This window comes from Mirounga angustirostris, unplaced genomic scaffold (assembly GCF_029215605.1).
Source record: "Mirounga angustirostris isolate CCGP_5_RB_7025 unplaced genomic scaffold, mMirAng1.0.hap1 SCAF_8, whole genome shotgun sequence".
NCBI classification, from domain to species: domain Eukaryota; kingdom Metazoa; phylum Chordata; class Mammalia; order Carnivora; family Phocidae; genus Mirounga; species Mirounga angustirostris.
Genome location: NW_026991716.1, coordinates 30,088,366 through 30,115,002, shown reverse-complemented (window position 1 = coordinate 30,115,002; position 26,637 = coordinate 30,088,366). Strand labels below are relative to the sequence as shown.

Below are 26,637 nucleotides of genomic sequence, written 5' to 3'. Positions count from 1 at the left end.
AGAATCACACAGAAGGAAGCCTTAGGTGTATAAACTATTTTATTAACAGACAAGGCCTACAGATTTATTTCTTCTTGGACACACCCACGGTGCGGCCACGGCGCCCTGTGGTCTTGGTGTGCTGGCCTCGGACACGAAGTCTGCAGGTGAGAAGAGTCACAGGTTATACACAATGCAAAGGAAATGTCTGGAAAGAGAAAGCAGAGCATGACAAATCTCTGGGAGTCTAGGGGCAAGGCAGCAGAGGAGACTCCCACCCCTACTCACCCCCAGAAGTGGCGCAGCCCTCTGTGGGCCCTAATCTTCTTCAGTCTCTCCAGGTCTTCACGAAGTTTGTTGTCCAGACCATTGGCCAGGACCTGGATTTGGAAGAGAGGGTGAGTAATGTTTTACCCACTGACCTCCTACGACTAATTCTAACTAGACACCCTGCCTCTTCCCTAATCTCTCCCATCTCAGTACACACCTGGCTGTACTTTCCATCTTTCACGTCCTTTTGTCTGTTCAAAAACCAGTCTGGGATCTTATACTGACGAGGATTCTGCATAATGGTGATCACACGTTCCACCTAGCAGGCAGGACAAAGGTCAGATACATACAGAGGGCTTCCCTTCGAAGGCAGGCCCAACCCACAGCCCCCCCCTTCCTTGTCCTCACCTCATCCTCAGTGAGCTCTCCGGCCCTTTTGGTGAGATCGATGTCTGCTTTCCTCAACACCACATGAGCATATCTTCGCCCCACACCCTGAGGAGAGGTTTTGGAATTTGGGGTTGAGTCTGATTATTTTGGTTCCCTTTATAGCCCCACTATTCAAAAAGCACACAAAGGTTGGGCCTGCAACCACCCAGTGCATTACTTTTCTAGATACAAAACAGAACCATTAAACAGGAGAAAAAGTTTTGCTCCCCCCCACCCCCGCCCCACGGACAGTTCTGAAAAAAAGCAGTGTCTTTCCACACTGCTCAGCATATACAGCTGTCAGATGTTGGCTGTTAAAGACACTGCAGCAGCACCCAAGAGCAGTACGTTCTCATCTCTGCACTGTGGAAAACCAAAGGCTTGATGCTCTCAAAGCTAATACAGCACCAATGCAGCAAGACTAGGGGCTTCTGGATTAACATGGTAGATCAAGGGGTAGGACTGTGGTGCTCTGGGTCTCTAAGGGTCATAATTCTTTGGGCAGGTCACCCCATCACAATGATCACTTTTCCAAGATCACAAACTTGGATTTGGTCAGTGCCCCGAGATGACCAGGCCACAGGAAGCTAAGTGCCCAAACCAAACTGAAAAGAACTAATGCTTACACCGGTGGCATTGTATCAGCACCAACACCAGCACTCCTTGCCACTTGAACTCATGAAGCAAACATGTGAATAGTGAAGGATGATGTGCTGGGTTAAATAGTGTCCCCCCCAATATGTCCATCTAGAATCCCAGAACATGACCTTATTTGGAAATAGGGCCATTGCGAATATAGTTAGTTAAATGAGGTTACATGGGATTACGGCAGGCCTTGAATCCAATGCCTGGTGTCCTTATAAAACGAGAGGACAGAGTGGAAGGCCATGTGATAGGAGCGACACAGCTAAGGAAAACCAAGGACTGCCAGTAACCACCAGAAGACAGAATTCCCAGAGCCTTCAGAGGGAGCATGGCTCTGCTGACCCCTTGATTCTGGATATTTGGCCTCCACAACTATGGGAGTAAGTTTTTGTTGTTTTAAGCCAACAAGTATGTGGTGACTTGCCTCAGTAGCCCCAAGCAATGAGAAGATATTTCCTGTGTGCAAGAAGTGACCTAGAGGGACGCCTGGGTAGGTTAAGCGTCTGCCTTCTACTCAGGTCATATCTCCTGGTCCTGGGATCAGGCCCCAGGTAGGGCTCCCTGCTCAGCTAGGAGTCTGCTTCTCTCTCCCTCCCTCTGCCCCCACCCCCAACTTGTGCATGCTCTTGCTCAAATAAAAAAAAAAAGTGACTTAGAAAATCAAATTATCAGGTTGATTCAGAAGAGATTGTCTTGGGACACTTGGGTAGTTCATTCAGTTAAGCGTCCAACTCTTGGTTCTGCTCAGGTCATGATCTCAGGATTTTGAGATCAAGCTTGCCTTGTGTTGGGCTCCTCTCTCTCCCTCTGCCCCCTCCGCTCACGCATTCTCTCTCAAATAAATCAATCTTAAAAAAAAAGAAACAACCCCACAACCCCACCCCCCCAACCGAACAGAAGAGATTAAGGTCTCAAATTTAAATATTTACAGTTAAAATAGTTATGTCTAAGATTTACTTTTAAATGATACGGAATATAGATGAAACAGGATTTTTAATTTTTGCTAGATGATATTTCATAAGGGCTAATTTTCTTCCTTCTACTTTTGAATGTTTAAATTTTTCCATAATCAAGTTTTTAAAGAGTTGCTGTTTTAAAGTAGGCTCCATGAGCCCAATGGAGGAGGGGGTGGGGCCTTGAATTCATGACCCTGAGATTAAGACCTGCATTGAGATGAAGAGAAAAGACAGATGCTTCATCGACAGACGCACCCAAAAGCCTCTGGCTAAGATTTTTGATAGCCCTGTTTGTGGGCTGACATTGACTTGCCACTTTCTAAGTTAGATCCCTTTTCTCATCCAAGGAGACCACGCCCGTCTTCTCCATCCATAAAAGTATACTCAGGGGACCATCACTCATCTTTGTGGTCCAAGGGCCTTAACCATATAATAGAAAAGTTGACACCAACTTAGGATTACTCTTGGAAAGTATTTAGCAGAGTTACTCATGGGACAGGACACAAATTCCTCATAAACAAGGCCAGTGGGTACCTTCCAGTGATTATGCCCAACTCCAACTCCTTCCTCCCAGGTTTCCAAACAACCTGCAGAGGGTGGTATCACCCTGATTTAGAGGAAGGGCAGAAGACCAGCCAACCTTAAAGAATACCCATAGCAAAAGTCTACAAGTAGAAACAAACAATTAGGAAGGAATCATGGCATAGAATAATCTTATAGGGTCTGTATTACCTCTCAATATCCTCCTGTGCTTACTGTCAACTTCCACTCCATTCTTCATCCTTCCCCAGCCAATTAATCTCACTTACCTCTTTAGCCACATCTTTTGAAGAATCCCGTCCCCATACCATACTTTCTTCCAGTTTCCAAGTAGTACCCCTCCATTCTGGATCCTTAACAAAAGACCCTCTCCTATTCAAGCTTTAGTTCTCTCACCAGAGGAAGAGCTAGCTAGCTGCATTTGCTGGCTCTCCACACAATTAGCAAAAAAATCTCTGTATCATCTATCTCTAGGGATAACCTTTCCCAGTGATAAGCAAAGCATCAGGATCCCTAAGAGACTTATTACAGAGTTCATTAAGTACTTTAAGGTCCTTTGGTTCAATTGTTTTAAGTGGACTACAAAGACTTTGACATATATTTAATGAAAGTAAAGACTTTGACATATATTTAATGAAAGTAAATACAAAACCAGTTAATTTCAAAGAGGCAGAGAGAAAGGGTTTAACACAAGCATCCTACTGACCATGACCATCTTTTATACAGGCACCCCTTGTTTAACTGCACTATGCAGATATCGTTTGTTTTGCTTACAAGCTGAAAGCCTGTGGCAAATCCGGTGTCAAGTCTATCAATGCCATTTTTCCAACAGCATTTGCTCACTTTGTGCTTGTGTCACATTTTGGTAACTCTCAGAGTATTTCAAACCTTTTCATTATTATGTTATAGTGATCTGTGATCACGACTCCTTGAAAGCTCACGATGATTTGCATTTTTTAGCAATAAAATATTTTAAAATTGAGGTACGTACTTTTTTTTTTTTAGACATAGCACTATTACACGCTTAATATTAACTACAGTGTAAATGTAACTTGCATATGCACTGGGAAACCAAAACATTCCTTTGACTCACTTTATTGCCTGGAACCGAACCTGTTACACAGACCTCTGAGATATTCGTGTCTGTATTCACTACCCCATTTAAACCTCATAGCAACCCTTAAAAAGGTACTAGTATATTTTACACTGCCTTCCTAGTTTCACATAAAAAAAAGGGAAGCAATCTTTTTATTTACCATTTAAGAACAAATGAAAGATGTGCTTCCTGCAATAGAACATGAAAAACCAACGGAATCTGATCAATCTTGTGAACCAAAGCTAGAAAATACAGTTTTGATCGAACAAGTTATCTATACAGTATTTGTTTTCTTTAAATTCTTTGAAACCAGGCTACAGTATCCCTGGATCCATTCCCTAACACTGTATGAGCACCTATTATGCACCAGAAGCTGGGGACTGAACGAGATAGAACTGTCTGTGCCCCCCGCCCCCCCGTAATCACTGGCAAAAACCACATTCAGCCATATCCACAATTACACGTATTAACAACAAAAAAAAAATACGGTGGAATAAAGACCCCCCCACTGGAAGGCTAGTTCGTTAGGTTGGTCAAAGAACACATCCAAGCTTGTGCTCACCGACCTAATGCATACAATGAGCCAAATACCGGTTCCCATCAACTGGAAATGCATTTCATTCACCTCTGGCATTGGAATAAATGCCGTGCTTACGATGTGGTGATAGCCCCTTCCACTTCCCAACTGTAGGTTTCTTCACACTTGGGAGTCTGTTGGCATTTCTACCCCCCACATGGACAATTACACAATTTCTAGGTCATACAGATTTCACAGGAAGGGTTGCTGTTATGATGCACTGCTGTAGGCGACAGAAACCAAACTTAGAATGAACCTCACTGGAGGACCATGGCTGATGGTCCAGTAAAATTTTAGCGAATTCTAGTAGACGAGCCAACCCACTCCCCATCCCCTAGGAGAGAAGTATCTTGGCTTGACCTGACTGGCTTTCATTACTTACCTTTTGGGGCAATTGTGGTAAAGAATTAAAGGAACTAGTCACTCTTTTAACCATTATTTTACCCAGCAGCTAAGGTGATCTGGTTGGAACAGGTTTCCTCGACCTTGCCTCACTTAAGCTGTCTTAACAACTCCAGTTTCATTTATATGCTCCAGTCCTTACCCTACTTTACCTTAATTGCAGTGATGGCAAAGGCTATTTTCCGCCGCCCATCGATATTGGTGTTGAGTACTCGCAAAATGTGCTGGAACTTCTCAGGGATCACTAGAGACTGTGAGAGATAGGGGGAGAAATCAGGCACTGTGAACTACCATCAAACAGTAACCTCAAAGAGGAACGCCAAGCTTGTCATACAGGGAGCAACGACCCCCCCCCCCCCCCACTTCAGTTTTCTCACAACAAACTCGTCAGTCTTGCACGCAGCAGAACACGAAATGTTCAGGCTCGGGAAAACGCAACCTCTGGGAGGGGGCAAATGTTCTGCCCGTTCCCACACGTACACTCTGAGTGGCGGGAACCTGCTGTCCCCATTCACACCCAAGACTTTTAATCGCTTTCGAGCGCCCTGGGAGCGACTCTGCCTCTGGCCCACTCCCCAGAACTGGGTGTCTTCAGTCCTTCCTTCCCAGGGGTGCGACTCAAAGATTCACACAGAATGTTGCAAACCCCCAGAATAGGGCATTTCTAGCCCCCTAACAGCAGACTTTCCGTGTCCCAGTTCCGATGTCGCCGGATCCCCGCACTGGTTCTAGTCTTACCATGGCGGCGGCCCCAGCGGCGGCGTGTAGGCCTCCTGTGGAAGAGAGAGCGGAAGTGACGTAGTATCCTTATATAGCTACCAGGCGGAAGAGGCGGGGCGACCATGCTGAAGCGCTTCCGAAAACCGCTGGTGCCAGAGCCAATCCGACTTCTGAGAATCTCTATTGGTAGCCACAACTTCCGGTGCGGTCTCTTTACTGATCGTAAAGTTCTTGAGAGTGAGAGCAACAAAGGTTCCGGGGTGAGATTGTGCGTAAGACGCCCAGTTCCCATTTGCAGCTGGGTGAAGTGGTTAGGCTGAAAGGGGAAGGCTGGAGTCAACAACCTAATTCAAATACTTGGGAACGGTTTCGCGCTCTGCAAGACCCTCTAAGATTTGTTGGTCCACCGCAGGGCGGACTCAACAGCGACTGACAGCTGCCGGAAGTGAGGCTGCGCGGAATGGCCGCTGCTGCGACCATGGCGGCCGCTGCCCGAGAGCTGATGTTGCGAGCCGGGGCCTCAGATATGGAGGAGGAGGAGGGCCCGCTGGTGAGAATGCGGGGCTTTTTCTCTTGCGGAGTCTTGTCCGGTGGTCCTCGCGTCAGAAAGGCCCGGGCTGAGTTTAGGCACAAGGGTGGGGGCGCAGCTGCTACCGGTGATGCTACCTGTGTGGCTTTCCATATCCCTTCTTGGGATCGGGCCTGAGTCTGAGCGGGAATCAGAATGGCCGAGAGTCAGGTTTCAGAGGCAGAATTTCGATTAACTTCCAGATTTTGCGGCAGAATATAGAGAAGCAGTGTAGTGTAAAAGTTAAGAACATGGCTTATAGTCAGATTGCCTGGGTTCTAATTCCAGCTTTGCCTCTTGCATGCTGTGTGTCTTTGGGCAAGTTGACCGACTTCTGTGTCAACTTTCCACACCTATAAGGTGAAAGAAATAATAAGACTTAGCCATATAGATCGTTGGTTATGATTAGATGAATGATGTATGAAAGATGGTACCTGGCACGCAGGTAAACACTGTTAGCTGACATTTCTAGAAGGGCTGGTGATCTCCACAGGGATTGTGATAGAGCTCCTAGGATAGCAGGAGTCTGGGTATCCTACATTCAACTGTAAGTTCTGCTCTGTTCTCTGCAACCCCTGATTTTTCTCATTGGGACACCTCTACTCTCTTGGTGGCTTGCAAGTCTCTTTGTCATATTCCCTATCCAGAAGCCCCAAGTAGTAGATTGGGTACAGTGTGAAACTCTTGGAATTTTTTAACTCAGTATCTATGGCTCCCAGTAAAATCCCAGCCTGTCCGCACCTTCCCCCACTCCCTGAAGGTATGTGGATTATCCCATTATATTTGTTCTCCCTCTCTCTTCCTTGTCCTTTCCCATTAACTTGTCCCTCTTCAGGGGAGTGGTCCTGGTCTTCAGGAGCCATTACAACTTGGAGAATTGGACATCTCCTCTGATGAATTCATCCTGGATGAAGTGGATGGTAAGCGATGGCACGAGGTGGATGCAGACTGCTTCTGATTTGAGAGGCATGGGGGCTGGAAGTAATAAGGCAGGGATTGGTGTACAGATGTTCATTTGCGGGAGAGGGCGCTGTGGAGCTGGACCCTTATGATAAACTTCTATTTCCAGTTCACATTCAGGCAAATCTGGAGGATGAGTTAGTAAAGGAAGCTCTTAAAACGGTGAGGCTTTCTGCTATACTGATCTGCCCCTCTGCTTACCCTCCCCTCAAAGAAGAAAAAAAGGAAACAGTCTCGCTTTTATAATATTACCCTAGTGTCTTATCCTCTAGTCCTTTGTTATCCTGTCCCAGTGTCTCTTCACTGCGACTTTCTCCTAACCTGTTGTGTTTACGTTCTCCCAGGGTGTGGATCTCCGTCACTATTCAAAGCAGGTTGAGCTGGAGCTACAGCAGATTGAGCAGAAATCCATCCGGGATTGTATCCTCCAGTAGAGAAAAAGGGTGATGTTATTAAAATAGGGGTTTTGTGGAGCATGGTGCAGGCAGCCCAGTAAGGGCTGACATCTTCTCTCTGAGGTTTCTGTCATCGCAGGGAAAAATTGGAGTGGTCCTGCAGGTCTGAGAATCTCCAACTTTATGGTGAGGCCCCTTGACTTTTTGTGGGTCAGATATCCAAGAGAGTGAGAATATAGCATCTTTGCACAACCAGATCACAGCCTGTGATGCTGTTCTTGAGGTTAGTAACCATGACCTGTGACCCCTAATAACCCTGAGCCAGATCATGGTCTCTGGTGTCATTCTTTAGGTCATCAGCCTCAGGTGGGGATAGTTAGATTCACTTTCAGGATGACCTCAGCAGCCTCTTTTGTTGTTAGTGCCATACTAATGTTACTTGCCAGTGACCTTTGGGGCACCTCTTACCTCATCACCTGCTACCCTCAGGGACTGATATTGAAGACTTCGCCAATAAACTTAGGTGGCACATTTGTCCCCTGCCAACCCTGTGGCGCTCCAGCAACATCTTCTGTCCTCCCCCCAGCGCATGGAGCAGATGTTGGGAGCTTTTCAGAGTGACCTCAGTTCTATCAGCTCTGAGATCCGGACACTGCAGGAACAGTCAGGAGCCATGAACATTAGGCTTCGAAACCGCCAGGCAGTTCGGGGAAAACTTGGGGAACTTGTCGATGGTCTGATAGTGCCCTCTGTTCTGATCACGTGAGTTGCCAGTTTGAAGAGTTACAATGTCTATAGCAGGTAGATGGCCTAGGGTGACCTCCCCTACTTACCACATGGGTTTCCGGCTTCAGGTCATCAAGTGCCTTCCAGAAACTGATGGGTGGGTTGACAACTCAACCTTGATGTATGCTTTAGGCATCCAAGATTAGGAATTATCCAGGGTTGGGCATTTATTGCGGGGGGGGGGGGAGGTGTTCAAGGCTTATGGGCATGAGACAGAGGGGAGGTTTCAGGAACAGAAAACTTTGTACATATATCCTGACTACATGATTCAGCATAAGAAGGGAGAGGCAACAGGCTGGATGTAAGGGATGGGGTTTGGGGTCTAGCAATGTCCAGGTCTCCCTCCTAACCCCTTCCACCCGTCCCTGCTACCTAGGGCAATTCTGGAGGCGCCAGTGACAGAGCCCAGGTTCCTGGAGCAGTTGCAGGAACTGGACGCCAAGGCAGCTGCAGTCCGAGAGCAGGAAGGTAGAGGGACAGCAGCCTGCGCTGATGTCAGAGGCATACTCGACCGGCTCCGGGTCAAGGTGAGGGGTGGGAATGATACCCCAGAGATTACTAGAACCAGCCTCCCTGACATCTTCAACCTGGGTTTCCCTGGCAGTGCACCCTGTAGCCCGTCCCGAAGAACTTCACCCTGCCTTTACCTGGCAGAGCTCATCGTCATGTCTCTGGGTTCCCCTGAAAATTTTCAGAAATACCAAAGAGGTATTCTCCACCCTCCATCCTCCTATATTTAACATGTGGCACTTGCCCTGCTGTTTCCCAAACAGTCATAAGGTTGCAGCTTAATGCTCTGTATTTGGTCCCCCCCCCATCTAGGCGGTGACGAAGATCCGAGAGTTCATTCTTCAGAAAATTTATTCCTTCAGAAAACCAATGACCAACTATCAAATCCCCCAGACGGCCCTGCTGAAGTACAGGTCACTGCCCAAAGGAAGCGCTCAGGATGGCCTCTGAGCTGTCGAGCCGCCCGTATAGTGTTTGCTTTCTTGGGGGAGGCAGGGAGACTGACTTGTCCCCGGCACCCCCCAGGTTCTTCTATCAGTTTCTGCTGGGCAATGAACGAGCAACAGCGAAGGAGATCAGGGATGAGTATGTGGAAACACTGAGCAAGATCTACCTGTCTTACTATCGCTCTTACCTGGGGCGGCTCATGAAGGTGCAGGTGAGGCTAAAGAGAGAGGCATTCCTAGGCACGTGGTCTGGGAAGAGGGACCACACCTGGTCAAGACTGGACAGTGGAAAAAAATTTTCTTATCACACCATGGGAAGAGATGGTTACCAGTTCTCTCTTCTCTTTTTTCCTAGTACGAGGAAGTTGCTGAGAAGGATGATCTAATGGGTGTAGAAGATACAGCAAAGAAAGATATCCTAGAGCTGAGGAACCCACCTACTAGTCCTTGACAGTGAGGGTGCCTCAAAGACACTGCTTTTTGCCTTTTTCTCTGGGGCCTAAACCTTTGAGAATGTGATAAAGGCTATGGCCCCCCTCCCCAGAAAAAGTCACATGCCTTTTTGACACATAGTTTTGCATATGATGTCAGGGAGGGTAGAAGCTCTCTGAAGTCCATTCCCAGGTGTCAGGGGGGTGGGGCCCTGGTACTGGGAAGGAGGGACATCTAGGCTGTGTCTGGCTGCCTGCAGTTCCTGAAGGTACTGAGCCTATGTGTTTGTTACAGTTGTGATCTTATTGTTTTCCCTGACTCTGACCCTTCACGATTCTTCTCGAAGCCTTCCCTCCGCAGCAGGAACACCATCTTCACCCTGGGGACCCGTGGTTCTGTCATTTCCCCCACTGAACTGGAGGCCCCCATCCTGGTGCCCCACACCGCCCAGCGGGGAGAACAGAGGGTAGGAGAAGGAACAAGAGTCAGTCATGAGGGGATGCCGAGCATGGGTGGGGGGAGGCCAGACCTCTAGGCAAAGCTCCCCACCCTGCAGTCCCCTGTATCAATCCCCTTAGAATTGGGAGTGGCCGCCTTGGGTCACCCAAGTGTTCTGTGATGGGAAGAGGGTTGAGACCATTGACTTCAGGACAGATAGAGGGCGAGACTGGCTGAGGGGAATGTCATGAGGCAGGTTGTGGAGGTGGGTGGCATAGTAACAGCAGGTGGGGGTGGGTTCTTCTCTTGTGCCCCTCATCCCCCTCCCCATTTCAGTACCCATTCAGGGTGCTCCTTCACAGCCTGTACTTGGGTTAGATGGGAAGGGCTCCTGAGCTCTTATTACCCAGGCTTGTTGATCTTTCCAGCGATATCTACGGGAGTCAGTGTTGGGGGTCCATCCCTTCTGTCTCTCTTTTTCACCTCTCCCACCCTAGTATCCATTCGAGGCCCTCTTCCGAAGCCAGCACTACGCCCTCCTAGACAATTCCTGCCGTGAATATCTTTTCATCTGTGAATTCTTCGTTGTGTCTGGCTCGGCTGCACACGACCTCTTCCATGCTGTCATGGGTCGCACACTCGGCATGACCCTGGTAAGATCCCCAGCTCCTGTGCTCTTGGATCCCTTTGTCCTCAGTCCTCTGCAGCACCAGGGTGGGGTCATAGCTCTGGTGATACCGAAACCAGGACCCCCTCATTCTAAAATGTCTAAGCCTAGTACAGAGTATATGAAACCCTCAAAGTTTGGGGTCCCTGAGGCTACCCCTACTATTGACCCACACCCAGGCAGTAGCATCTGAAAACTAAGGGCCCCCGAAATGGTGCTCAGCCTTGACTTCTACTATGATGGGCTTGTGAGCATAGATCCTGATGGGCAAGGCAGCAGGACCACCTGAGTGGCCAGTGGACAGGGAAGGAGGGGGCATTTCCCGAGAACTCACTCCCTTCCCTCCCAGTGCTGCATCCCCAGAGGAACACGTGCATTTGTCCATAGCCAGTGGGGACAGAGTAACAAACATCCTTTTCCAATACTCTGTCCCTGAATCATAGAAACACCTGGAGTCTTATCTCACGGACTGCTACGATGCCATTGCTGTTTTTCTCTGTATCCACATCGTCCTCCGGTTCCGCAACATTGCAGCGAAGAGGGATGTTCCTGCCCTGGACAGGTCACTGAGCTCTGGTCCTTGATGCCCTTGAACCCTTGGTCTTACATGACCCTGCCCTGACCCTTGGGCTGCTACTGACCTGACACCCTGACTTTTACTCCTGTTCATCTGCCTGGGGACAGTACTGCTTTCTGACTCATCTTTCATACCAGTCCTGCCTCCCCCAGCCCTCAGCTGTTAATTGGGTTCCCCTACAGAAACCCGACCACCGCCCCCCCACATTTCTTTTTGGCCTTTTAAGTTTTCATTTTAATTCCAGTTAGTTAACATACAGTGTTCTTCTGTATTTGGTGTATGATCAGGTGTATGATACAGTGATTCAGCAATTCCATGTGTCACCCAGTGCTTATCATGATACCCCCCCCATTTCTTGCCAGCTGATCTGTGATTCTGATTAAGCCTGCAGGTACTGGGAGCAGGTGCTTGCCTTGCTGTGGCCACGATTTGAGCTGATCCTGGAGATGAATGTCCAGAGTGTCCGAAGCACTGACCCTCAGCGCCTTGGGGGGCTGGATACTCGGCCCCACTATGTGAGAGAGGGCAAGGGTAACAGAGGGGTTCCTGAAAGGCAGGGCTCTTAGCTTCACTGTGGGCCAGGTTCCCAGTTGTGTTGTGGGCCTGGCTGGATACTGGGCACACTGTGTGTGGGGGGCAGTCTAGGGGCAGGGTGACTCGGGCCCCGTTGGGTAGAGGGATTGGGGGTGGGAGTCACAGAGGTTGATTGGCTGGCTCCTAGGGACTTGGGAGGTTGTGTTGGTTGGGCGAGGGGGCCGGTGTGATTTTCTTCCCACTTTCTCTGCCCCAGATCACACGCCGATATGCAGAGTTCTCGTCTGCTCTTGTCAGCATCAATCAGACAATTCCCAACGAACGGACAATGCAGCTGCTGGGACAGCTACAGGTGAGGGTGGGCAGGAGAGACTTCCCGGCGGCTAGGCTGCGGCAGTGGCCTGGAGTGTGACGAGGGCCTCCTTGTGTGATCTCTTCCTTCTGGCTTTTCCAGGTGGAAGTAGAGAATTTTGTCCTCCGAGTGGCAGCCGAGTTCTCCTCAAGGAAGGAGCAGCTTGTGTTCCTGATCAACAACTATGACATGATGCTGGGTGTGCTGATGGTACAGACACCATGTCTCCCTTCCTCCCTTCCCAGAGAGTCTGGCTGCCCCTACTGCTCTGTGAGCTCCGGGAGGACAGGGATGATGTTGGTCTTGTTCATGTATTATTCTTGGTGTCTGGCCCATTGCCTGGCCAAGTACAGTAAATGTGGAAGGAAGAGGATATCCTGAAGTGAAGGGCTGCTTCTCCCCACACTTGAGATTTCCCTTTGTCTTCCCTTAGGAGCGGGCTGCAGATGACAGCAAGGAGGTTGAGAGTTTCCAGCAGCTGCTCAATGCTCGGACACAGGTAGGGAAGTGGGGAAGAAGAGAGGGACAGTCTCGTGTGCTATTTTCAGTTCTGTGAGTGTGTGTGTGTGTGTGTGTATCTGTAGGGAGTAGCACTTAGAGGGCTTCAGGTACACAGAATTGGAACTATTGGTCTGCTTTATTTTCTTTTGTGTTTTTTTTAATGATACGCGTGCCCCTGAACACCCCACATACCTTGGCGATAACCAGCATCAAACAATGAATTCTTCCTCACCCATTTCCTTGCCTGTCACTCTTTTAAATCTCTCGACCTAATATTGTGTGTACCATGCTCTTGCTTTTAAAAATACGCCTTTAAGTATGGCAAAACGATGATTACTTAGTTTTATTTATTTCTAAGATTTTTAAATTATTTATTTATTTACTTTTTTAAAGTAACCTCAATGTCCAACATTGGGCTCAAACTCACGACCCCCAAGATCAAGAGTTGCAGGCTCTACCCACTGGGCCAGCCAGGGGCCCCCATTTAGTTTTATTTTTGAGTGACATAAAAGCAGTCACAGGATTTTTTTCATGCATAATTTTTCCAACATTGTCATATTATTATATATGGCTGCAGCTTATTCTTTTTCACTTTATAAAATTTTATGTTGTGTGAATATAACGTATTCTGCCAGTGGACATTTGGATTATCTAGTTTTTTGCTACTGTGAGAATTGTTTTGTGAACAATTACGTCTCTTAGTGCATGTAGATGGAGATAAGTTTTATAAAAATTTCTCTTTGAAGTCAGCATTGGCTTGTTGCTTATAGGGTTTGCCAGCAATCAACTTTATGAGACACTGCCAGATTGTTCTCCTAAGTGGTATACCAGTTTTTCCCTTACCAGCAATGTGTAAGAATTCTCACTGAGCAATATTTTCTCCAACACATGGTATTATCAGACTATCTTTACCATTCTGGTAGGTATTTTGTTGGGGGTCTTTATATGCATTTTCCTGATAACTAATGAGATTGAGCATCATTTCAAATGTTCAAAAGTCATACAGATTTTTCTTTTCCTGTACAATATCTGTCATAGCATTTGACCTTTTTAAAATTGGGCTATTTGTATTTCTTTTTGATTTAGAAGAGCTTTTTTATATTTATGAAACCAATCTTTTGATAGGTTGCAGATATCCTTCAGTGCTTTATTTATTTTTTATTTTTATTTTTTTATGTTGTTTTATGGTGGACAAATTCTTAATTTTAATATGATTGACTTTACTGATCTTTTCTTGATTTTTCTGTCTCATTTAAGAAATCTCGTATTATCCCAAGGTCAGAAAAATATACTACATTTTCTTCTTAATGTTATAGAATTTTGCTCTTTTATGTTTAAGCTCTAAATTTACCTGGAATTGGTTTTGTGTATGATGTGAGGTAGGAATCTAATTTAATATTTTATATATAGATAGTAATGGGCATAGAACCATTTATAGAAAATCCCTTTCTTTCTCCACTTGATCTACAGTGTGCCTCTATTACGTAGAAAACTGTAGAGATGTATGTCTTGCCTCTGTTCTATTCCATTGATCAATTTGTCTAACCTGCAGTGCAGTTTTAATTATGCTTTGTAATTATGCAAATTCTACTTTTTTCAGGAGGTTCTTATTATTGGCCTCTTGATTTTTCATATAAATTTTATTGTCAGCTTGTAAATTTTCACATTGAAAAAACTTTAAGGATTTTGATTGGAATTGCATTGATCAATTTGGATCAGTTTGGAAAAATTGATAGTTTGTGATATTGAAACTTCTCATCCATGAACATGGGCTTCCCATTTTTTAAGATATTCTATAATGTTTTTTGATAACCCCTTTTTCAGCACAAAGACATTGCAGATCTTTTGTCAGTTATTCTTAGGCAGGTGTAATATGCAGATTTCACCCCCTAGGGGTGAATAAATCCTCTCTAATCCTTTGCCTTTAATTTCTTACATCTTTGATCTCCTACTGTTCTGGCTAGGATCTCTTTGACAATGTTGAGCAGTTGAGTCGAAGGGTAATACTGAGAACCCCTATCCCGTTCCTGACTTTAAAGGGAATGCTTTCATCATTTCCCCATTAGGAGTAATGCTGCTGTGAGTGTTTTCGTTGATGCCTTTTATCTGGTCAAGAAAATTCTTCTCAGTCCCTAGTGTGCTAGGAGTTGTTACTGTAGTTATTCCTATTAGGAATAAATCCACATTTATTTAGGAATAATTACTAGGAGTACTAGGAATTACTAGGAATAATTACCACGTTTTTTCTTTCTGATTGTTCAGGCTTTCTGATCTATTCTTTTGGAATTTGTCCTTTAAATAAACTGTTGATACTTAAATATTATCATTTGAGAAAGAAATTTTCTTGTTGTTTGAACTGCCAATAGAAATGCTATTGGTTTTTGTATATCAACCATATAGCCAGCCACCTCCTTAACTTACAATTCTTTTTTTTTTTTTTAAAGATTTTATTTATTTATTTATTTGAGAGAGAGAGAGAGAAACAGCATGAGAGGGGATAAGGTCAGAGGGAGAAGCAGGCTCCCCGCTGAGCCGGGAGCCCGATGTGGGACTCGATCCCAGGACTCCGGGATCATGACCTGAGCCGAAGGCAGTCGCTTAACCAACTGAGCCACCCAGGCACCCTTTAACTTACAATTCTAATAACATTTCTGGAGATTGTGTGTGTGTGTGTGTGTTTCTATATAGACATGACAATTTTAGTTCTAACTTTCTAATCCTTAAGTCTTTAATTTCTTATGTCTTTTTCTTACTGTACTGGCTGGTACCTCCAGCATAAAGTTGAATAATTGAGTAGAAGTGATGATAGTGAGAACCTTTATCTTTTCCTCATTTTAAAAGGAATGCTTTCATCATTTCCCCAGTAAGAGTAATATTGCTGTTTTATACATACCCTTTCTCAGGTTAAGAAAATTTTTTATAGTCTTGTTTTATAGGCTTTTTATAGATACCCTTTCACAGGTTAAGAAAATTCCTTTCAATCCCTAGTATGCCAAGTTATTATTATTACTGTTTTTCATTACATATCAGTAATTCATTTTTTTAAAATTCCAGTATAATTTAATGTGCAGTGTTATATTAGTTTCAGGTGTACAATATGATGATTCAACAAATGTGAACATTTCTCAGTGCTCAAGATAAGTGTACTCATAATCCCCTTTATTTATTTCATCCATCCCCCACCTGCCCACTCTGGCAACCGCCAGTTTGTTCTCTGTATTTAAGATTCTGATTTTTGGTGTGTCTCTTGTTTTACTTCGTTTTCTTTCTTAGATCCTACATATGAGTGAAATCATACGGTATTTGTCTTTCTCTGGCTGACTTATTTCACTTAGCATTATACCTTCTAGATTCATCATGTCATTGCAACTGTCAAGATTTCATTTATTTTTGTGGCTAATATTCCATTGTATGTACATACCACATCTTTGTTCATCTATTGATGGATACTTTGGTTGTTTCCGTATCTTGGCTATGGTAAATAAGGCTGTAATAAACATGGGGGTGCATATGTCTTTTCAAATTAGTGTTTTTGTCTTCTTTGGGTAAATACCCAGTAGTAGAATTACTGAATCATATGGTGATTCTATTTTTAATTTTTTGAGGAACCTCCATACTATTTTCCACAGCGGCTGCACCAGCTTGCATTCCCACCAACAGTGCAAGAGGGTCCCTTTTTCTCCACATCCTCACCAACAGTTGGTATTCAATTCCTAGTATGCCAAGAGTTATTATTTATTAAAATCATTGAATTTTTTATTAAGAATGTGTGTTTTTTCTGCAATGGTTGAGGTAATTATATGGCTTTTGTTCTTTACCAATTTTATGGTTTATGACATTTGTAGATTTTAGAATGTTAAACAATTCTGGATTTGGTAATTCATTTAGAATTTTTGCTCCTTTGTGCATAGGTGATATTGGCCATTGATTTTCTTTTCTTGTAGTATTCTTGTATGGTTTTGGTACCAAAGTCATACTGGATTTGTAGAAGGAGGGGGAAAGGAAGTGTACCATTTTTGTTTCTATTCTGAAAGAGTTAAGATTAAAATGATCTCTTCCCTGAAAGGTTTCGTAGAACTTGCCAGCAAAAGCATCCTTGAAGATTTAAAACAATGGAATTCCCTCATATTACTGCTTTTATTGAATTTTGCAGGTTTGAATATGTAGCATTTTAAAAATAATTCAGTTCTAAAATAATAATAAAAATAAAATAATTCCATTCTAAGAATTTGTATATTTCAGTTATTTATTTCTTCTTCGCTCCATGAGGTTTTTTTTGGAGGAGTGTTTAAAATTTCCAGAAGTAGTTTTCGTATTTATCTTTTTGTTATTAATGTCTAATTTAATTGCATTGTGGATGGAGAACGTGGTTTTTGGTGCTGATTTTGGAAGTTTGTTTAGATTCACTTGTGGCCTAGTTACATGATCAGCTTTTGTAAATGTTCCATGTGTGTTTGAGAAGAACATGTATTCTTTAATTGCTAAGTGTGGAGATCCAAGCCTTTTAATTGTATTGTTCACATTATCTACATCTTTACTGATTACTTTGTGTGGGCTTGACTTATCAGTAGTTGGGAGATATGTTTGAAATTTATAGATTTGTCACTTTTTCACTGCAGTTTATCAACTTTTGCTTTTATATAGTTTCAGCTTATTTTATCTAAATTCCTAAAAGGTTAGAATTGTTAGATCTTATTGGTGACTTGAAGTATTTGTCACGATAAAATGACCCACTTTAGCTCTAATAATTTTGTCTTAAAGCCTGTTATGTCTGATACTAACATAGCTCTGTTGGCTTTAGTTTGATTAATATTTGCCTGTTAACTTATCTCCATTCTTCTACTTTCAGCCTTTTTATGTTTTTACATTTTAAGTCTTTTATAAATTGCATATAGCTGGAACTTTTAAAAAATTGGGTTATCTGCCTTTTAACTTGTGATTTAATCTGTTTATTTTTATGATGATTAATGTTACATTTGGACTTTTTTCTACCATTTTTAGTTTTCTTTTTTTTTTTTAAGATTTATTTATTTAATTTGAGAGAGAGCATGAGAACGCACAAGCAGGATGGGCAGAGGGAGGAGAGAGAATCTCAAACAGACTCCACACTGTGTTTTTTTCTGACTGTTTGGATTTCATATTCCATTCTTTTAGCATTTGTCCTTTAAATACTTCTTTGCATATTTAGCTTGACATTTAAACTTAATATTTAACTGCTCTCCCAAACATGTAGACTTTAAAACATTGAAAATACTTTAATGCTCCAGTCATTCCTCCCTCTTCTGCCTTCCATGCTATTAGTGACCAGTATTTTATTTCTGTTCTACTTTTTTTTTTAAGATTTTATTTATTTATTTGAAAAACAGAGGAAGCACCAGTGGGACTGGGGAGCGGAGGGTATAGGGAACAGGAGAAGCAGACTCCCCTCTGAGCAGGGAGCCCTACACAGGGCTTGAACCCAGGAACCTGGGATCATGACCTGAGCCGAAGGCAGACACTTAACCAACTGAGCCACCCGGATGCCCCTCTGTTCTACTTTTAATTGTTGCCATTTTATAGTGACAACTTTTATCTGGATTTCCATGCATGTTTCCCAGTTCACTGTTCCTTTTTAAAATTCAAATGATCTTTTTGGGGTCATTTTTCTTCTTCCTGAAGTAATCTTACAGAAATATTTCGGTGAAAGTTTGTTGGTAGTAAACTTCATTTTTGTTTTTATATAAATGCCTTTATTTTATCTTTGTTAGAAAAAGATAGTTTTGCTGGCTTACTGTCACATTCTAAATTACTTTCTCTCAACATTTAGAAACGGCAGTCTGTTCCTTCTGACTGCTCTTAAAAGATCCTCTTTTCTTTGGTATAATGAAGTTTTACCACAGTATATTTAGATGTGGATTTCTCTTTATTTATCTTGTTTGGTATCTTGTGTTTCCTGGGTCTTTGAATTTATCTTTTTCATTAATTTGGGAAAATTGACAGCCTTATTTTTTTTCTAAGGTTTTATTTATTAATTTGAGAGATAGAGCAAGAGAACACAAGCAGGGAGAGGGGCAGAGGGAGAGGGAGAAGCGGACTCCCCGCCGAGCAGGGCTCGATCCCAGGACCCTGAGATCATGACCTGAGCCGAAGGCAGACGCTTAACCTACTGAGCCACCCAGGTGCCCCTCACAGCCGTATCTTTTCAATGTTGTTTTTTCTCCATTCTTTCTTCTTTCTTTCTGGGGTTGGGTTAGTTTTAGGTTAAACTTTCCCATTCTTCTCTCTTAGTAAAATAAACATGTAAGAAGACCAGAAAGAAAACTTGTCCTCGCCTGCAGTTAGGTGACCAGAGGAAATGTCAGCTCTGCCTTCAGAACTGCAATTCCCTTAAACCAGAGGGCTCTGCTGAGAGCAGCTGAGGTGCTGTGAGATTGGCCAGAGAGCCACCTGCCATCAGTGCTCTCAGTCCTTTTTGCTGGGCTGCTTCTTGATACTGTGTGTGGGAAAGATTGCTGGCCAAAGCCCAGTGCACTGTTTCCCTCTGGTCAGCTCTCAGCTATCAGAATATTCTTTTTTAATTTTTTTTCCCAAAACATTCTCTTTTAGTTGATAGCATAAAGAAAGCTTCCAAGTCTAGACCACTGCTGTCCAATAGAAATACAATATGTGCTACAAATAGGAACCACTTGTAATTTCAAATTTTCTAGTAGCTACCTTTCAAACAGTAAAAAGAAATAGATGGAATGAACTTACTGTATTTTGTTTAAGCTGTGTATTCAAAATATCATTACTTCAACATATAACCAATAAGAAGTTGGTAATTATTTAAATTTTTTCCCATATGAAGTCTTAGAAGCATATAATATGAGACTGGGGAGACATTCCCAAGAATGGATCTTATATATTTTATGCTTATATTTTATGCTTACGGCATATTTCAGTTACAACCGAAGGTTGTAACCTTTTTATTTCATCTCTATCAGCACTCATTGCTTATCCTTCCGTGCCTGCCCCCCAGTTATTTTTTTTAAAGATTTTACTTATTCATTTGACAGAGAGAAAAAGAGAGCACAAGCAAGGGGAGGGGCAGAGGGAGAGGGAGAAGCAGGCTCCCTGCTGAGCAGGGAGTCCGACCTGGGCCTCCAGGTGATTGATAGCTACATGTGAGTCATGGCTACTGTGGTAGACAGGACAGTTCATTGCTCTTAGCTGAACTTCCCTTTGCAGTACACTCCCTGTGCCCCCCACTGTTACATTGTTAAGAGTGGGTTATTGCATTTGGGCAACTGGAATAGGTTGAATTTGGTTATTTAATCTCTGTTCAAAGTGATATTACAAATGAAGATCCCTCAATTATAGAAAGATCCATTCTTGGGAATGTCTCCCCAGTCTCATATTAATTACCTGATGTCCTTCAGTGGATGTAAATGGATGGTTTGTGGGAAGAGTGGAAAACTTTTTTTTTTTTTTTTTTAATTTTTAGAGAGAAAGAGAAAGTGGGGGGTGGGGGCGGAGCAGAGGGAGAGAAAATCCCAAGCAGGCTCCACCCTGAGCCCCACACAGGGCTCTATCCCATGACCCTGAGATGGTGACCTGAGCCGAAATCAAGAGCTGGACACCTAACCCACTGAGCCCAATGTGGGGCTTGAACTCACAACCCCAAGATCAAGGGTCACATGCTCTACCGACTCAGCCAGGCACCCCAATTTTAACTTTTTATTGTGGGAAAATTTTTATTTTTTTTTAAAGATTTTATTTATTTATTTGACAGAGAGAGACACAGTGAGAGAGGGAACACAAGCAGGGGGAGTGGGAGAGGGAGAAGCAGGCTTCCTGCCGAGCAGGGAGCTCAGTGCAGGGCTTGATCCTAGGACCCTGGGATCATGACCTGAGCCAAAGGCAGAGGCTTAACAACTGAGCCACCCAGGCGCCCCTGTTGTGGGAAATTTTGAATGCACATGCTAATATAGAGAATGGCATAGTGGACCCCCCAGGTGCCATCCCCCAGGGGTGGCACCCCCAGGTACCATCACAGATCCTCTTCAGTCAGTAACTACTCGTGGGTAGTTTTATTTCATCTCTATCAGCACTCATTGCTTATCCTTCCGTGCCTGCCCCCCAGTTATTTTTTTTAAAGATTTTACTTATTCATTTGACAGAGAGAAAAAGAGCACAAGCAAGGGGAGGGGCAGAGGGAGAGGGAGAAGCAGGCTCCCTGCTGAGCAGGGAGTCCGACGTGGGCCTCGATCCCAGGACCCCAGGATCAAGACCTGAGCCAAAGGCAGACACCCAACCAACTGAGCCACCTAGGCGCCCCACCCCCAGTTAATTGGAATTAAATCTTATACATCATCACTTCACCTGTATCAGGATGTGTTTTAAAAACCACAACATATTACACTTTAAAAAAATGATCTCACTTAAAAGAGCTAGTATTCAGATTTTTCCAGTTATCTCATAAATTTTTTTAAAATTTTTTTTTAATTTTAAATTTTTTTTAAAAATAAATTTTATTTATTTGACAGAGAGCACAAGTAGGCAGAGTGGCAGGCAGAGGGAGAGGGAGAAGCAGGCTCTCCGCTGAGCAGGGAGCCGGACGTGGGGCTCGATCCCAGGACCCCAGGATCATGACCTGAGGCGAAAGCAGTCGCCTAACCAACTGAGCCACCCAGGCACCCCTCTCATAAATGGTTTTTATGGTTCAAATCAGCACCCATGTATGGTCCATACATATGTCTCTTTATAATCTATAGAGTGCCCTTCCATCTTTGCTCCCCTCCTCAGTATTCTTTCTGTGGAAGAAACAGTCACTGAGTCATTTGTCATGTAGAATAACATACAGTCTGGATTTTGCGGATCACATTCCATGGTGTGGCTAAACTGTTTCTTTTCCCCATAAGTGTGTAGGTAGATGAAAAGGTTTGATCAGATTGCAGTTGGTTTTTTTTTTTTTTTTTCCAGGATAATTGAGAGCTAGTAGTGTGTACTTCCATCAGGACACATAATGTCTTTTTGGTTCCTTTTCTGTCAGTAGCCATCGGTGCTCACTGCCTACATCCATGAATTAGATTTCTGTACCTCTCAGTGTCTAAAAATTTTCCATCTCCTTATCTCTCTGTGCTTCATTCTAAGTTATTTCTTCAATTATAAATTTCAATTAGGTGTTACCATTCTTTGGGTATTTCTAATCTGCTGTTTAACCTGTTGACTTTTTAAAGTTAAAAACATTTAAAAATTTTAAGTCATTTCTTAAAAATTTCATTTTGTTTCAAGTCTGTCCATTCCTAATCTTGAGTCGTCATCTTTGTGTCTATATTTTTAATTCTTTGAACGTTTCGTACAGAATGCACAACCACTATATATCTGACAGTTCTGATGTTGGCAGTCTTTGGAGGTCTGAGTCCATTGCTTATTGTCTCCTGCCTCTCATAGTAGTTTCCTTTCTTATGTGTCTGACGATCTTTGAGGTCATTGCTCGATCTTAGTCAGGGGGAGTCATATGGGCCTAAAATGGGGTTGAGAATATTTATCTGTCAAGAGGATTTGCCTCTGCTTTTGCAGTGGCTGAAAGATGCAGTCCACCTCCATCTACATCAGTACCCCTTTGAGGCTCTCGCGAGAGACCTAGGCTCCGCGTCTCCACTTGTATCTGGCATCAGGCTCGGTTTCTAGAGAGCAGAGTTGCCATGGCCATTTGCCTTCTGGCAGCCCTGCCTCTCCCAGCTGCCCACCCCTCTGGTTCCGGCCCTGATCCCAATTTCTCGTTACTCTGCTTCCAGCTCAAGTTTAGTTTTTTGGTTTTTGTTTTTGAAGAGGGGAGACTCCTTGGAGATTTCCCCCACCTCTTGTGAGACCAGTGGTGTCTTCAAGTATATAATTTGCTCTGGGAGTATTCTGAGGACCTGGTCTGTCATGATGCCGGAAGTGGGGAAATCTGTTGACACCAGGACACTTGACTCTGTGTATGTGTGTGTGTTTATTTCTACAGGAATTCATTGAAGAGTTATTGTCTCCCCCTTTTGGGGGTCTGGTGGCATTTGTGAAGGAAGCTGAGGCTTTGATTGAGCGTGGACAGGCTGAGCGACTTCGAGGGGAAGAAGGTATGAAGATGGTGTGGTAGTGGTGGGGTCAGTGGTAAGGGGAGTGGAAAAGAAAAATGAGAGGATGCAGATTCCACGGGGAGGGGTAGAGCAGAAAAATGGGGTTGGATGCTGAGGAGGGCTGTGCCTTGTGGAGGATTTAGGGGTCAAAGATCACCTAGCCAAGTCCTCCTCTGACACCCTCCCTCCTTCCTCCTGCCATCAGCCCGGGTTACTCAGCTGATCCGTGGCTTTGGTAGTTCCTGGAAATCATCAGTGGAGTCTCTGAGTCAGGATGTGATGCGGAGTTTCACCAACTTCAGAAATGGAACCAGTATCATCCAGGTGACTTGTAGCTCCCGGGCCTCACTCCCCTCCCAACTCCCATCACTAGTGGTTTTCCCTGGGCTCAGCATCGTCCAGGTGACCCTTGATCTTCAATATCCAGCATGCCCAAAGTTCTGGATGAGCCCTAGCCTGATTGCTAACATCATCTTTAGCACCACCACCCCACAGCCTGATCCTTCCCTGACTTTCTCTGACCAGGGAGCTTTGACCCAGCTGATCCAGCTCTATCATCGCTTCCACCGGGTGCTCTCTCAGCCCCAGCTCCGAGCTCTCCCTGCCCGGGCTGAGCTCATCAACATTCATCACCTAATGGTGGAGCTCAAGAAACACAAGCCTAACTTCTGATGTGCTGGACCCTGGGATCCACCAGCCTTCTCTATGGACTTCTGCACCCCATCCCAGACTCTTCACCTGGGGTTTCCTTACCGGTTTTCCACTTGCCTCCCAGGTCCTTGACATGCCTCACCCTGCCTTCATTCTCCGGACCCTGCCTCATCAGGATAAGCTGGATCCCCTTGTTTTCAGGTGTACTGAAACCTGGGACCACTTCCTCCTGGGCTTCCAAAACAGCCTTTATCATTTTCCCAATTTCACCACCCCTCACCCAAGTTCTCTTCCCCCAGTAAAACCTTCACTGTCTCAATATCTGGTTTACTCAACTCTTGTCATCATGTCCTGAGGCGCAAAGCCTCAACTCGTGGAATTGGTGGCAAGGCAAGTCATTTTTTTTCCTTCACTCAGTGATTTCTTTTCTGTAGCTTTTTGACCTAAGATCTCAGAAACTTGAACACTAACCAGTCCCCTCCTGGCTTGAGAGTTACTCCAAGCCCAGTCTGCAGAAAACAATAAATATTTAATATGACATAACACTCTTTTCCCATCTCCTTCCTCCCGGGACTTTCAGGTGGCCCCCATTTCTGCTCCAGGGTCACCTTTTGGCTGTGGCTACCTCCTGGGCTTACCTCCCTTCTGGTGGGTGTCCAAAAAGAAGGGGTACAGATAGTAACCTTTAACCTCTAGCTGCTTCAGGCCAAAGAAATGGCTGCATTGGTTTCACGGAGGCGACTAGTTCATAAGTAACCAACTTGATGGAGGAAGGTGGCCTCTGGTTAAAATGGCAAATGCCTCAAAAAATAAAATGGCAAATGCCTCAAGGGCTGGGAACATGGCTGTGCAGCCTCAGGCACTGTCCCACAGGCTACCTTGGTTCTCCAACACGGGCTTTCCTTGCATCCCTCCCCACTGAGCTGACCCTGGGACTGTCTTCTCTCCTACAACATCAGCTCTTAGCTCCTCTGGTTGTGGCTGGCACAGCCCTTGCAGGGGTAGGACAGGGGCAGCGGTAGGACAGGTTTCCAGAATGCCTATTTCACCCATTTCTGTGTTTTGACTTGGAGCCTTCCTGCTGCACCTATACACCTCATTTGAACTCAGACTCTAGACCGGAGAGACACGGAGGCGCCTTTAAGTCTTTAGGGGAAAGGCGCACGCAGTCCGGAGAAAATGATAATTTGGGGATGTTTCCTTCTCCCCTATGGCCTGAGCATTCCTTCCCAGGTCCCAACGAGTTACGGAAGGAAAATGAATTCTGCCCCCCGCTTAGGCCCTCTGGATGCGGGCTCAGCCGCCGAGGCAGGGAGGGGAAGGGTCTTCAAAGGCGCCCCGAGTTTGCCAAGCGCTGGGTCCGGGTCCGCCCCGCGGGAGGGCGGTGAGAAGGAGGTGGACGCGTCGGGAGGCGGAGTTGGAACGGCCCTGGCTGGCAGGCTTTCCCGATTGGCTGCCACGGGGTGGGGGCGTGGCGGGAGGGGGGCCTTCTCCCGCTCCTGCCTTCTTTGGGTTCCGCCCATCTCCGAGAGCCGCGCTCTGATTGGAAGCCAGACGTCAGAGCTGCTTCCTCTGCTTTGAGAGCCTTGGCACCCGAGGCCCAAGTGCCGGGGGGTGGGGAACTGGGTGTTGGAGGGGGAGGGAACTGTGGGCGGCTCCTGACTGGCCCAGACGCCTCAGGGGCGGAATCAGGGCAGTGTCCTTAATTGACCTCAGCCGGCGTCACGGCCACTCAACTCTCTGCTCTCGGCGTCCTTCCAGTATTACCCTGCCTGACTCTGCCCCAGACATTCCCTGAGGCCTGCGGCGCGCTGGGTGGTGGTGTGCTGGGCTCCGAGGGCCGCAAGCTCGCCCCAGGAATCCTCTGTCCCTCTGCCTTCCTTTCTCGCTTCTCATTCCTCGCCCACCTACCCCCTCCCCCAGTTCTAACTTTCAACCTTGGGGGATGCAGTTCTCACATTTGACCTGACTCCGGCCTCAGCGTGAGGTGCACAGGAAGAAGGTTCGCTCAGGGTTTGGGACCTGGGATAGGGGAGGTGCACGCTGTTTTGACAAAGAGCAGTTTCCCCACAGAAAGGGGCCTCTGATACTCCGCGAGGAAGACTTCCTCAAGACAGGCGACTTAATCGAAAGTCAACAATGCTCCTATGGGAGAAGGGCTGTGCAGGCAGGCGCTTTGATTTTAGCACAGGCCGCTTCTGTCCATCCCGGAACGCAAATATTCAGACGACCGATAAGCGCGTTATTTTGCAGGGCTCACTGAGGGGCAGTGCTGGAGTATGGGGAGGCTTGTTTAGGGAACCGGAAGGCATTCACGTTTTATTGTAGCGCACAGTTTTCGGGGACATCGATCTCGCCGGGGATCCCTAAGACGCTTACCCAGCAGTCTTTCAGGACCCGATGCGACAGAATTGCGTGAAAGGGAACCGCGATACCCATATCGACCTCCAGGGGGCAGCATCGACCAGGAGATGGAGTTGTTCCCAGCTACTTAGTCTTGTGGCGGCGGTTGCGAAGCTTCTCCCAAGCTTCCATCACTGAAACAATTGAAGGACTTTTCCTTCAGCCTATCCCCGGCCCTTTTAAAAAAGATGTTTTTAGGGGCGCCTGGGTGGCTCAGTCGTTAAGTGTCTGCCTTCGGCTCGGGTCATGATCCCAGGGTCCTGGGATTGAGCCCCACATCGGGCTCCGTGCTCCTCGGGAAGCCTGCTTCTCCCTCTCCCCGTGCTTGTGTTCCCTCTCTCGCTGTGTCTCTGTCAAATAAATAAATAAATAATCTTTTTTTTAAAAAAGATGTTTTTAGAATGATTTTTTAGAGAGATTTTATTTATTTATTTTTTTGAGAGAGAGTGCATGCGGGCCGAGGGAGAGAATCTTAAGCAGACTCCACGCCCAGCGTGGAGCCCAAGGGTGGGGGGGACCTTGAACTCATGTCCCTGAGATCAAGAGCTAAGCCTAGTTGGGTCTGATGCTTAATTGACTGAACCACCTAGGCGCCCCAAGATTTTGTTATTTTTTAAGTAATCTCTTCACCTAAGGTGGGGCCAAACCTACAATTCTGAGATCAAGAGTTGCAAGCTCTATGGACTGAGCCAGCCAGGTGCCCCAGCCTAAAAACCCTTTGGCG

The 26,637-nt window shown here is 45.3% G+C and overlaps 2 protein-coding genes across 8 annotated transcripts; one reads left to right on the top strand and one right to left on the bottom strand.

Moving 5' to 3' along the window:
• Nucleotides 1–21: 21 nt before the first annotated feature.
• Nucleotides 22–5,758, bottom strand: RPS18 (ribosomal protein S18). Its single transcript, XM_045866687.2, has 6 exons — nucleotides 5,633–5,758; nucleotides 5,047–5,145; nucleotides 658–744; nucleotides 467–568; nucleotides 268–359; nucleotides 22–140 (listed from the first exon to the last, which is right to left on the bottom strand). Exons 1-6 carry the CDS (start codon nucleotides 5,633–5,635, stop codon nucleotides 65–67), a joined length of 459 nt encoding a protein of 152 aa, XP_045722643.1. The 5' UTR covers nucleotides 5,636–5,758; the 3' UTR covers nucleotides 22–64.
• Nucleotides 5,759–5,811: 53 nt separating this feature from the next.
• Nucleotides 5,812–24,050, top strand: VPS52 (VPS52 subunit of GARP complex). 7 transcript variants are annotated; one of them, XM_064597462.1, is made up of 21 exons: nucleotides 5,812–5,882; nucleotides 6,027–6,164; nucleotides 7,018–7,102; nucleotides 7,252–7,304; nucleotides 7,487–7,562; nucleotides 7,753–7,820; nucleotides 8,124–8,299; nucleotides 8,700–8,850; nucleotides 9,146–9,246; nucleotides 9,359–9,491; nucleotides 9,635–9,692; nucleotides 10,044–10,177; nucleotides 10,647–10,802; nucleotides 11,260–11,378; nucleotides 11,785–11,908; nucleotides 12,184–12,279; nucleotides 12,382–12,489; nucleotides 12,713–12,778; nucleotides 22,748–22,859; nucleotides 23,065–23,183; nucleotides 23,635–24,050. In XM_064597462.1, exons 2-21 carry the CDS (start codon nucleotides 6,075–6,077, stop codon nucleotides 23,863–23,865), a joined length of 2,256 nt encoding a protein of 751 aa, XP_064453532.1. In that variant the 5' UTR covers nucleotides 5,812–5,882; nucleotides 6,027–6,074; the 3' UTR covers nucleotides 23,866–24,050. The 7 variants fall into 7 exon arrangements, with proteins under 7 accessions (XP_064453532.1, XP_045722638.1, XP_064453533.1 ...); XM_045866682.3 differs by having other exon boundaries at nucleotides 5,814–6,164; nucleotides 23,385–24,050; XM_064597461.1 differs by having other exon boundaries at nucleotides 5,839–6,164.
• The last annotated feature ends 2,587 nt before the right edge of the window (nucleotides 24,051–26,637 follow it).

What these genes read in the sequence shown, in the direction of transcription:
- RPS18 (XM_045866687.2), bottom strand. An exon ending in GAGAGCTCACTGAGGATGAG is followed by an intron (nt 569 to 657) that starts GTGAGGACAAGG and finishes CCTGCCTGCTAG; the next exon opens with GTGGAACGTGTGATCACCAT. An exon ending in GGGCTGCGCCACTTCTGGGG is followed by an intron (nt 141 to 267) that starts GTGAGTAGGGGT and finishes TCTCACCTGCAG; the next exon opens with ACTTCGTGTCCGAGGCCAGC.
- VPS52 (XM_064597462.1), top strand. Translation starts at nt 6,075, where the DNA reads ATGGCCGCTGCTGCGACCATGGCGGCCGCTGCCCGAGAGCTGATGTTG. An exon ending in AGGAGGAGGAGGGCCCGCTG is followed by an intron (nt 6,165 to 7,017) that starts GTGAGAATGCGG and finishes GTCCCTCTTCAG; the next exon opens with GGGAGTGGTCCTGGTCTTCA. An exon ending in AGAAGATACAGCAAAGAAAG is followed by an intron (nt 9,693 to 10,043) that starts ATATCCTAGAGC and finishes CTGACCCTTCAC; the next exon opens with GATTCTTCTCGAAGCCTTCC.